This window comes from Hippocampus bargibanti, linkage group LG04, assembly GCF_051943395.1.
Source record: "Hippocampus bargibanti isolate YZ-2025 linkage group LG04, ASM5194339v1, whole genome shotgun sequence".
Classification (NCBI taxonomy): domain Eukaryota; kingdom Metazoa; phylum Chordata; class Actinopteri; order Syngnathiformes; family Syngnathidae; genus Hippocampus; species Hippocampus bargibanti.
This window is the reverse complement of record NC_142737.1, coordinates 33,214,226-33,227,193: the sequence shown is the minus strand read 5'-3', so window position 1 is coordinate 33,227,193 and position 12,968 is coordinate 33,214,226. Positions and strand designations below refer to the sequence as shown.

General features: G+C 43.0%; 1 protein-coding gene across 1 annotated transcript in view; it reads left to right on the top strand.

Annotated features, from left to right (window-relative positions):
• LOC148899815 (uncharacterized) overlaps positions 1-10,824 on the top strand; it is a 121,504-nt gene extending 110,680 nt beyond the window's left edge. Inside the window, exon 3 of the mRNA XM_088995219.1 lies at positions 7,096-10,824. Coding sequence (XP_088851345.1) covers positions 7,096-9,044 — 1,949 coding nt within the window. The 3' untranslated portion in view covers positions 9,045-10,824. The remainder of the gene's footprint in view (positions 1-7,095) is intronic.
• The last annotated feature ends 2,144 nt before the right edge of the window (positions 10,825-12,968 follow it).

The following is a 12,968-nucleotide window of genomic DNA, read 5'->3' as shown; positions in this document are numbered from 1 at the left end:
ACGTCGGTTGTCCTTTAAAGGATCTTAAAATGCAAACTAAAATGTACATCTGAAGACCTGCAGACAAAATTGAAATCAAAATAGATCGGTCGGGATTTCTAATCTCAGACTTTTGGCCCATTCACTGAAGATTTCAATAACGTGACTAGAAAGTGTCCGTGAGAGTTTTGAAAGGTGCTTAGAAATAAAATGTATTGTTATTATATTATTACATCAAAATGTGAAATGAAAAGGTTTATTTCCCCATTTGTCCGATCCCAAAACGTGCCCAGGATTGAGGTGCGGGAAATGTTTTTTTGCGCCTGTTGTTGATTTGGATGATTTTATTTTGAAATCTAACATCGGATCAGAACGACAGTGCATTTGTTCGATACATGAGGTGGTTTTGTGGGGCTTCGACCTGGTCTGGTTGCATTTTTTTTAATGATTTAAAATTGTCATTTTTAATTGAGCGTTTATGTTGACTTTTTTTCTGTCTCTTCTCCTTGGTGCTATTCTTAGACCGTTTTCATTCTGTTTGGGGGAACGCGTCGTGCCTGAATAATTTAATTGTATCCAAACCGCTGACGGTTTACAACGCTTTTATTTCGAAGGTGGTGAACGGCGTTTACTGTGGACAGATTTCCGGGATGCAGAATAGTCACAATTGCTGACTTGATGCAAGCTCGGACTGAAACGCGGTCGACACCCGATGACCAAATTCTGCTGAATTTGTCGGCGAAGTGCTCAAAACGCCCAGCACTATCTTGCTCGGTTAGAACATCTTTCGTTGAAGCTTGTGTCCGATTAAAGTCGTCTCGGTCTCCGTTGGACTTTCTGGGCCTCGTTTAGCTTAGCCGAGTTTGCTAGCCGCTAACAAAGAGGACCTCGTGCTCAACGCATCGCTTCGCAGAGATCGTAAACGAAACATTTTGGTACTGTCGTGTGAACAATGGACGCAAGAAGGACACCAGAAGACGAGAAGGACGTTTGTGAAGAAAAAGATGACCGCAAGGGAGAACGTCAACTGCTGGACACCATTTGGAGGATGCAGCCAAGAATTGTTCTTCACAGATTAGGTTGGCTCTTAACTGCTCGTCTCGTTTTTTTCAAGTCTTTTTGAACATGTTTCACATGCTTTTTTTGAATGCGCGCTTAAATAAGTAACATACACTTACTTGCAATCGCTACGAAAAACTACCATCTAGGTTACTGTTTAAAACGCTAGGACCGCTGCCAGAATGTCAAGCGCAACAGTGCCCTCGTGCTCAACGCATCGCTCCGCAGAGATCGTAAGCGAAACATTTTGGAACTGTCGTGTGAACAATGTACGCAGGAAGGACACCAGAAGACGAGAAGGACCTTTGTGAAGAAAAAGAGGAGCACCAGGGACAACGTCAACTGCAGGACGCCATTTGGAGGATGCAGCCAAGAATTGTTCTTCACAGATTAGGTTGGCTCTTACTGCTCGTCTCGCTTGTTTTCTTCTTTCTGTCGTTTTGAACAGGCTTTGTGTATTGTTTTCTTGTACACACGCGCTCAAATAAGTAACATACAATGACTCTAGGAAATCACAAGGGCAAAAGCTCAAAGCTCTCATCACATATTTATAGAATCAAATGTCTCGAAAGTTGTGCGACATCAGGACTTTTGTTTCTGACCAAATCGATTCTGACCTGAAGTGGCTCTTGTAATTATATTGTTGCGCTAGTCATTCTGGCAGCAGTCCTAGCGTTTTAACAGTAAGCAAAATGTTAAATTTTCGTAGCGATTGAAAGTACTCATGAGAGAAAAATGATGCACAGCCGTGTTAATCATTGGTCTGGGAACTCGACAAACATTTAATTCTGCGCATGCTCTTAAAAATGCTTCACAATTTCCGGGTATCACATGATCAGCTCGTTTCGCAGGTGACGTCAATCATGAAATTTCCCCAATCGTGTCTTTGCCTCACACACACACACACACATCCACACACACACACACGCACTCAACACTCCCACTCAAAGACATGTTCACAATTTCATGCAGCAAAAAAAAGAAAAAACACGAAAAACATCGAAACAAGAAATACATTGTTTTAAAATAAAAAAAATCCTACATATTTGCAACACTGCAAGCTTTAAAATATTTCCATTTCTCCAAACAAATATCTCTTGAATCTTTGAAGTTTCACTTTTGTCACCGCCTTAGCAAAAACATCCGCAACCATGTTTTCTGTCGGACAATATTTTACAGATTTTTTTCCCCTCAGTGTGCGCAGACCGTACTAAATGATATTTAATATCTACGTGTTTGCTTCTTTGCCTACACACTGGGTTTTCGGACAAAGGTATTGCCCCCTGATTGTCCTCATATATTTTTACTGGTACGTGACAATTACTGCTGTTTATCCCTTTTAATAATTGGACAAGGTACATGCCTTCTTGAGTTGTGGCCGCCAGTGCCATATACTCAGTTTGACAAGTTGATAACGCGACAGTTGGCTGTTTTCTACTCTTCAACGATGTAGCTGGACCTTCCTTAGTTAGGCTAAAACAATATCCAGTTGTGCTCCTCCTGTCATTTGTATCGGCAGCCCAATCAGCATCACTATATCCCTCTAGTTTTGACTTTTCTTCACATTTTCTCAACGTAAGCTCTTGATCTGTAGTACCTTTTAAATATTTTAGTAAATGTTTAACTGCGTCGTATGCTGCTGTTTTGGTTCAGCTAGGTATTGAGAGTTTGCTAACAACCCAGCTTAAATCAGGTCTGGTACATGTCATTATGTATATTAGGCTGCCCACTATCTCTCTGTACCCTGACGAGTTGACAACTTCACCCTCACTGTTAAAGTCCAATTTCTGTTCACATGGGGTGCTTCTTACTATAAACTCAGCCATTCCAAATTTTCTCAACAATCTCTCAATGTGTTTCTTTTGAGTAATTTTGATCTCCCCTTTACTTTGTTTCAAATCGATACCTAGGAAGTGTAAGTCAGGGGTCTCAAATATTTGCGTGTTAGAAAGGTTGGGTCCCTTTCCTGTAAAAGCCTGGTAAGGTGTCTGCTGTAGCCGCTTACTGTAGCACCTGTTGCGAAATATGTGGCCGTTTCTACAGCATATGTCCGTAGTTGAAGGTCACTTTCCAACAGCATACATCGAGACATCTCAAATAGTGAACTCTATGCCATTCTCGGATCGGATGCATTTTATTTTTTTGAATTTTGAAGTAGCCTTTGTCGTGTCAGCCTTTGCCTTAATAAAATATGGAAAAATCATCCCACTGAGGTCATCACTGAATGCTATTGCTTACCTGTAGCCATTTCTATCTGTACAACACAGGTCTGTGTGCACTAGCTGTAGCACAGTTGCAGCTTTAGCATCTGCATGTCTGTTCCTGCTCTGTCAGCTTGCCCTGTGTGCAGATTTCACCGTTTTGATTAGGCTCGTGTTTCCCTCTAATAGACATTCCTTTAACCACTTTTTCTAATTTAGCAACATCTTCGAAGTTACAATGACCCAGTATTTTGTGCCAAGATTGGATATCATAACAACCATACGCTTCGACATTTTTCTCTACTATTGTGTTTAGGTGATACATTCTACCAAACACCTCCATTTTGAATTTTGTCCCATCCCTGTGGACTTACCAGTCATCACCGTGTTTGAAGCGGACCTCTGCCCCACTCGCTATTGCTGCTTTGATGGCGAAGATCTTCTTTTCCTTTCCACTTTTCCGTTGACGGGGTCGCCACAGCAAATCAGTGTCCTCCATCTTTAGAGGTTTGATCCGCATGTTTGTTTTGGCCAAGTTTTTATGTCGGATGCCCTTCCTGACACAACCCTCTGTATTTATCCGGGCTTGGATGGCGAAGATGTTCTGCGGAAATGCTGGGATGTAGAGTGCTTGCTTGTGTCTCGTCTTCACGCGTCGTCCCTCGCTGTCCAGCAAGTAGACCTTAGCCTCTCCTCTCATCTTTGCCATTCCGCTCACCTTGGTTCCGTCAGCGAGCTCAATGATGTGGTCCTCGGGTTTGAAGCTCTTGTCGACTGTTTTGAACTTCGTGGCGTCGTTGACCATATGTGCTGCACAGATGAAATTAGTGTCCTCCCGGACCCAGCATGCAAGGCACTTATGACTTTAACAAACATAATAAACATGAAAACTCCAATTTGCCGGGAGAGCTGAGCCGCTGCTCGGATAACATAGTCTGTGACTGTCTCTGATAGAGTGCTTATGCACATTAGTAAACATATTGCGTTATTTCATGTTTAGCTTCGTACATATTATGATTATTGCACATTTAATTTAGTCACATAGCATTATCAAGCATATTAGTTCAATATTTGTTGCAACAGGCAAATTCAGTCTAAGGCCCTCCCAACACTGAGTTGTTCGTAGCCGATTGGACGGAAGATCGACTTGTCCGCAACTGATTGGTCAACAGACTGTCGCGGTATTCTTTAAACTAAGCCTGAAGAGGCAGGCGTTGTTCTTCTTTTGCCCAGCTCCAACTAGAGATGTTTCACACGATTGTTACTGAATAAAATAGTTTTTGCTGTGTACCAACTATCGACTCAACTGGCATTTCATCAAGTAACTCGACTAAGTCCGAACCAGACGAAGATAAATGGATTTTTTCCAACAGTCTCATAGCTGCCTTTTCGGAGTGAAGAAAGTTCGCAATACAAACTCACCACTCGTGGATTGTCCTGTCCAGCATAATGCTCACGGAGAATCTCCAGTGCTCTTCTCCCGTCACGTTTTGCGTCCCTCATGACTCATGATAGGCTCTTATTGTCCAGACATTGCACCAACTCTGCATATGCCTCTCCATTCTTAGCCTTGTCTTCGGCAAGAGCTTCTTCGCGGTCTTCATCAATGTTCGGGACGCCCAAAATAACGTCTCTGAGACCTCGCAACTCCATGTGCGCCAGGAACCTCGTCTCCCAGAGCTCGTAGTTTTTCTCATCGCCATTGAACAAAAGTCGAAATCAGGGGTCGGGAACGTATGGCTCGCGAGCCATATTTGGCTCTTTTGATGATTGCATATGGCTCGCCGATAAAACAAAATATATATTCTCATTTTTTTTTGCCGTTCATTTCCTGTTGGGGCTGCAGTTGGTGGAAAGCGCAATTTTGATTGGATGACACTGACCTAGGTTGGCCAAAAGTGCCATTTTGATTGGATGATACTGGCCGTCATGTTGAAACAGGTAAACGACCCTTTAAACGAGCCCAACGAGTGTACTTCAGGGCGAATGCACCGGAGCGTTCGCCCTTTGAGGAGAGAAAATGTTCTGATTCTAATTTGCAATGAAACAATACCATCGATGAAATCGAATGTCAGTGGCATTTTAACAAGCCCCATGTTAACGTGAGCATCAACATACTTCTGGGAGAAGTATATTGCAGATAGCAAGTGTGGAAGCTTATGAGCCGTGTGCAGGCTAGCTAGCAGTAATTTCGCCAAGTTGAATTTCATTCAGACCGTTTGCCTGGATTTGTACCAATCACAAGGAACGGAAAACCATGTTAGCAGTGAGTACTATCACAGTTATTTTAAATACATTCAGATATTTTGTTGAAAAGTGGCCGTGTGTGCGCGCGTGCGTGTGACTCACTGAAAAACATTTCTAAATATTTTACTTTTATGGCTCTCTAAGTCAAAAAGGTTCCCGACCCCTGGTCTCAACCATCTTTGGCCTGTGGTACTGGGCCCATAACCTGTTGCGCTAGTCATTCTGGTAGCAGTCCTAGCGTTTTAACAGTAACCAAAATGGTAAATTTTCGTAGCGATTGAAAGTACTCACGAGAGAAAAATGATGCACAGCCGTGTGAATCATTGGTCTGAGAACACGACAAACATTTTATTCTGCGCATGCTCTTAAGAGGCTTCACAATTTCCGGTTATCACATGATCAGCTTGTTTCGCAGGTGATATCAATCATGAAATTTCCCCAATCGTGTCTTTGCCTCCCACACACGCACACTCAACAAATATGAACGACTTGTATTTGCTTGTTCGACTATCAGTGCCTGACTAGAGACCAAATGGAGCATTCACTGCTTTGAGTCAGTCGCTCTCTCCCTCCCTGTTTGTGTTAGTGTCTGTGTGGCAAGCAGTAGCATGGACAGAGATGCACACATGAGGCAGAGATTCTCTCGCAAGATCAACCTGATTAAGCACAAATGAAAGCACACAGTAGAGAATAAGAATAATAATTCATTTAATTTCCAAGAACCTTTCAGAATCCCTTTGGCTGCACCATATGAACCAAGAAATTCGGCCAAAAGACGGATGAGAAGTCGCACACGCAAAAAAAAAAAAAACATTTTGCTTGCTCATCGTAGCCTAGTTTGAGCAGTTTGGACCAGCACATCCAGATGTACAAGGATGAAAAAAGCTTTATATGCTTCGTGTTCAGCAAAATGTTCTCATTGAAGATGTTCTTGCACACTTGACGCATATGGGTGTGAAGCCCTTCGCCTGAGAAAGCACGCGGGTGCTATAGGCTGTGTATGTGTGTGGCTGGGGGAAGCAAGTGTGCGCGCTGAGACAGACAGACAAAGAGAGAGATTGTGTTTGCACGAAAAAAGAAGCACGTTTGGAAAAAAACAGCACTTTTCTCAGTGCCTCCTTCATGATCGAAACAGAAACACGTTGGCTGTGAGAGGTGGAAGCAATGGCTAGCAGCTTGTGCAGGCAAGACAATTTTTCTTCGCCGGCGTCAGTCTTGAAATCAACCATGAATGTGATGCTGTTCATGTCACATTTTGAGTGATAATCTGAACTCATTTAACTCTCTCAGTGGGGCCACAGGGAGGGGTCCTCTGCCCCCCCAACCTGAGAGTAGGGACCTATCATAGCTGTGTCCGGCACCACCATGTCTGGACATTAGGGATATATAAATGGGGCCGATACGACCAGGCAGACTTTAGTTCGCTGACAAAGCCTCTTGGATAGGAGGCGAAACGTCGGAAACCTTCACTTTTGTACAGATGACGGCTGAAGAAACCTTCTCATCGATGGACCACTCCTGTACGACTGAGAGCTTACACAGACAGACATTTAACTATTGGTAACTTTCACCATAATTGCATGTGTGTCTGTCTTTTTGTGTCATGCAGGCATCAGTGAAGATGCTTGTCCTGCACGGCTGAATGCAGAGCCCTCTCACTTTGAAGAGGAAGCCCGCGACATTAAAAGAGAGGAGGAGCCAGAGCACCCTTGCACCAAAAGTGATGATGGTCAAGTTGAAGAGTGTCACGGTGATCTGACGTGTCCTACTGACAACAAACACTGCAAATCTTCTCTGTGTGGCAAAACGTTGACTGATCAGAGTCGAATGAAAAAGCATGCGAGAACCCATACTTGTGAGAAACATTTTGCCTGCTCAGTTTGTGGTCAAGCATTCTCAAGGAAGAGCCAGTTAATTCGCCACAAAAGAACCCACACTGGTGAGAAACCGTTTTCGTGTTTAGTTTGTGGCAAAGGATTCTCTCAGAATGGCAATTTAATTCGGCACACAAGAACCCACACTGGTGAGAAACCTTTTTCCTGTTCAGTTTGTGGCAAAGCATTCTCTGAGAAGGGAAGCTTAAGTAAACACACAATAATCCACACTGGTGAGAAACCTTTTTCCTGTTCTATTTGTGGCAAAGGATTCTCTGAGAAGGGCCATTTAATTAGCCACACAAGAACCCACAATGGTGAGAAACCTTTTTCCTGTTCAGATTGTGGTCAAACATTCTCAATGAAGAGCAATTTAATTCGCCACACAAGAAGCCACACTGGTGAGAAACCTTTTTCCTGTTCAGATTGTGGTAAAACATTCTCAGTGAAGAGACTTTTAATTCACCACACAAGAATCCACACTGGTGAGAAACCCTTTTCCTGTTCAGTTTGTGGCAAAGGATTCACTCAGAAGAACAATTTAATTTGCCACACAAGAATCCACAGTTGTGAGAAACCTTTTTCCTGTTCAGATTGTGGTCAAACATTCTCAATGAAGAGCAATTTAATTCGCCACACAAGAATCCACACTGGTGAGAAACCTTTTTCCTGTTCAGATTGTGGCAAAGTATTCTCTCACGTGGTCTCTTTAAATAGCCACACAAGAATCCACACTGGTGAGAAACCTTTTTCCTGTTCAGTTTGTGGCAAAGGATTCACTCGCAAGGGCTCTTTAATTCGCCATACAAAAATCCACACTGGTGAGAAACCCTTTTCCTGTTCAGTTTGTGGCAAAGGATTCACTCAGAAGAACAATTTAATTTGCCACACAAGAATCCACAGTTGTGAGAAACCTTTTTCCTGTTCAGATTGTGGTCAAACATTCTCAATGAAGAGCAATTTAGTTCGCCACACAAGAACCCACACTGGTGAGAAACCTTTTTCCTGTTCAGATTGTGGTCAAACATTCTCAGTGAAGAGCCATTTAATTCGCCACACAAGAACCCACACTGGTGAGAAACCTTTTTCCTGTTCAGTTTGTGGCAAAGGATTCTCTGAGAAGGGCGATTTAAATTGCCACACTAGAATCCACACTGGTGAGAAACCTTATTCCTGTTCAGTTTGTGGCAAAGGATTCTCTCGCCAGGGCCATTTAATTAGCCACTCAAGAATCCACACTGGTGAGAAACCTTTTTCCTGTTCAGTTTGTGGCAAAGGATTCACTGGCAAGGGCTCTTTAATGAGCCACACAAGAACCCACACTGGTGAGAAACCGTTTTCTTGTACCGTTTGTGGCAAAAGATTCGCTCATACGCGTAATTTAATTCTCCACACAAGAATCCACAATGGTGAGAAACCTTTTTCCTGCTCGGTTTGTGGCAAAGGATTCTCTCAGAAGGGAACCTTAAGTAAACACACAAGAATCCACACTGGTGAGAAACCTTTTTCCTGTTCAGTTTGTGGCAAAGGATTCTCTCGGAAGGACTATTTAATGAGCCACACAAGAACCCACACTCGTGAGAAACCATTTTCGTGTTTAGTTTGTGGCAAAGGATTCTCTCAGAATGGCCATTTAATTCGCCACACAAGAACCCACTCTGGTGAGAAACGTTTTGCCTGTTAAGAATGTGGTCGAAGATTTTTAAGGCAGCATCACTTAAGCGCATGTGAGAATCCACACCGGTGAGAAAGCTTTTGCCTGCAATGTTTGTTGCAAAAGATTCTCGAAGAAGGGAATTTTAATTAGCCACACAATAATCCGCACTGCTGAGAAATATTTTGCCAACCCAGTTTGTGCCAAACAATTCTCTCAGGAGAGCCATTTACTGTAATTGGCCACACAAGAATCCGCACTCGTGAGAAACCCTTTTCCTTCTCTGCTTGTGGCCAAAGATTTTTTTTCTGAGGGGACTCCTAAAAACACTCGAGAACCGATAATGGTGAAAAACTCATCCGATCAGGCTTTATCAGGCTGATTCTAAATTATTTACATTATTTTTTCCCCCATTGGTACATTTATATTATTTTTCCCAACTTTTAGTTATGGTGATTGAATGTAATTTTCTCCTCTCATTTTCAAGGGTTTTTTTCTCCCCTGTACCATCATTGACTGTACAGCACCTTACGTGTTGTGAAATTTGTTTAATCATCTGTTAAATAAAAACAAATATTAACCCAAAAAATGTGCATGTGTAAATGGACAAAAAAAACTACTATATAATGTATAGTAAGGCGTTTTTCGCCTGAAAAAAACGAACAGCCATGTATAGCGAGCTTGTCAAACTCAGGCCCTCGGGCCATCCTTGGCCCGCACCACAATTACTTTTGGCCTGCACTACAATTACAGTAAAGTCTCGTTATATCGATATCGGATATATCAATAGTCCTGGTTATATCGATACTGTTTCTATGGACGCACGGAGAAAATTACATGCAAACAGGGTCGGATATATCGATAGTCCCGGTTATATCGATATTTTTTCGGACTCCCTTGAATATCGATATAACGAGACTTTACTGTATATTTGGTCGGCGAGATGATCTCGAATATGTATTACATCTGGCCCGCCGGCCTATATCACAGAGAGCACGTACCACTAAAGGTGCCTACACATTGAACGCGTCAAGCGCTGGGTGGCGTCAGCGCAGCCATTTATTGTGTATGTGCGACGCCAGTGGCAGAGGGCCACGCAAGGGTGGCGTTTGACGCCCAATTCAACTAATTTTTTATTCAAGCGTCAAAACGCTGTGATGACATCTTCTGTTCGTGTCCTAAAAACACATACGGATGGCAAATGGAACAGGCTTGATGTGTGACAGCCTCCATGTGTGCCAATCGTCCCGCAATTGCGGCAGCTTTTTTCGACGAGTGCCGGAAGTGTCTGTTTTAATTGCCGAAAATGCCACGACATTGGCGATACTCGGGGCATGAAGTGTCTGCATTAATGCCCGACGATTTGCTGACTTTCAAGTCCCAAAATGTAGATTTGAACTTTTTAGCAACCTCTTTCCGTTTGATGTGAATAATGCACGATCAATCTCCAAATGGAGCTTATTGAGCTGCAATGTGCTCAAGTCAAAATATGACCTCCCTGACACGCTTCCCAAACTCCGTGCCCAAGCTGCGCAAATGCTCTTGATGTTCGGGAGCACTCACCTGAGCGAGCAACTCCTTTGGTTCATGAAGATGAACAACACACCAAATAGGATTCAGTCCTGAGGATTTCCTGTGCGCAGAGCCTGACTCCAGAAATGGATGCACTTGCATGTCAAAAGCGATGCCAAGTATCTGGCTTGGACACACGTGCAGCATCAGAGTCACTAAGCAGTAAACAAAACTAAAATGGATCAATATGATTTGATGTAGGTTTACAAATCAAATGAATAAAGTTCAAGATATTGAAGCCTGATTTTTTTTTCTTTCTTTTCAGTTTTTGTCATGGTTTGCAAGGTGGTGATGGAAGTGGATCCCAAAAAGGGAGGAAGGAGCAGCAAGGTGTATTTGACAACTTGTATTAAAATCAAGTCATCAGGAACAAAATCTTAAACATCAAAGTCATTTGAACAGAAAAGTACAAAGTATCAAAGAAAACCATGAGTACAAATCTGCCAAGATGAAACAAACCTGTCAAAGTGAAGCAAGCATAATGAGTCGACACCAAATGGTCGTGCCAGGAGTCCTTTTAACTGCCACTGATTGAAACTACCAACACCTGTGCAGGGAGGGCCGACAGCCCCACCTGTTGGCTGCCAACCAGAACGTGACAAGCTGCCACTGATCGAAAAGACCAACACCTGTGCAAGTGCAGGCGGCGCCGACAGCGCCACCCTTTGGTCGCCAACCAGAACGTGACAACTGGCCATATAGTTATAACGCATCTTAATTTGACTGCAATATGATGTTTTGTTAATTGTAAAAGAATAGTTCAATTAAATAATTTCAATAAAATGTAAATGAAATTGGACTTCAATGTTAAATGCACATAAAAAATGGCAAAACAAAGTATCATTTGATAAAAGATTAACACAAGATTGAATATTAAAATAAGGCAATCAGAAGGTGCCAAACAAATTGTTAAATGCCTTTGATGTGGCTGCTGTGGGCCCACTCGGCCTTGTTTGGTGAGCCAGTGAAGCACAGAAATCCACAGTGAACAAGCAAAAACGAATTTAAAAAGACAACAGGGGCGTCAAAGGACACGTTCAAGGACAGGCCGACGAATAGGAAGCAACGTTGCTTTATTTCTATCATCCAATATAAAGTTAATGGCAGAGAACGGTGTGGTGTATTCACCACAAAAGTCATAGACAGGTTGTTTGCATGCACAGACTTGCCGTACCTTGCATTTGTCATCTACTGCGCATGTGTGTAAATGTTCCACATCCATCCCCATGTCGGCTGATGCAACAAGTCGCGGTCAATACAGATTACCAAGGATAACGCGTGTCTGCTTCGTCACAAAAACGCCACATGTGGCGACGAGGAAAAGTCAATTTTAGGGTAGAAGAAATACTCTAAAGCAGGGGTGTCAAACTCCGGTCCTCAAGGGCTGCAGTCCTACATGTTTTCCAAGTCTCCCTGTTCCAACACACCTGGGAGACTTGGGAAAACATGTAGCACTGCGGCCCTCGAGGACCGGAGTTTGACACCCCTGATCTAAAGTATAAGGAGGTAAGGTGGCTTAATTTTCACAACGACCAGACAAGTTTAAACCCGAGATTGATTCGTGGTCTGTCTACGTGGAGCGCAAGGAACTGTTGTTCGAGGCACAAAATGTCGACGGCAAGAAAGTTCTTCTTTTATTGAGCTTAATGGGCGCATCAGCATATGGGCTTCTACGTAATTTAGTGCAACCTGCAAAGCCCAGAGATAAGACTTTTGCGGAAATTGTATCCACATTGAAAAAATACTATGAGCCCAAGCCGTTGGTGATTTCGGAGTACTTTCGGTACCGTAAATGCGCACAGAAGAGCAGCCTGACGGTGACGGAATTTGCCGCTGAGTTACATCAACTTGGTGTATGAGGTGTGATTTCGCCGACAGACTCAACGAGGCTCTACATCAGGGGTGGGCAAACTTTTTGACTCACAGGCCGCATTGGGTTCTAAAATTTGACAGAGGGGCCGGGCCAGGAGCATTTCGAGGGAGTGTTTGGGCCGGAAATACTAAATCTAAAGCATTAAAGGACAACCGACGCCTCAGGACAAGTTATGTCCATAATTTGTAAAATCACTTCAAATGACTTCGCCTGGGTGTATTTTACAAAGATTCCACAGCATATAGCTATAGTTTACATTTTAAGACTTGCGCTGAATATTCATGAAGTCTTGGTTTCGAGTTTATGACGATCCCCATGTGACGTCACGTTAGGACCGCCCCTGACCAAGAAAGCGACACAATGCATTTTGCGGTACTTTGTTTTGTCTGAAAACTTCGTGTTGATCCGTGTCAATGGCGAAATTAGAAGGAAAACATAAATAACACGATGGTGAATCGTTGTGTGTTGCATCAAGACAACTATTTGATATTCACTGACACAAATTCCCA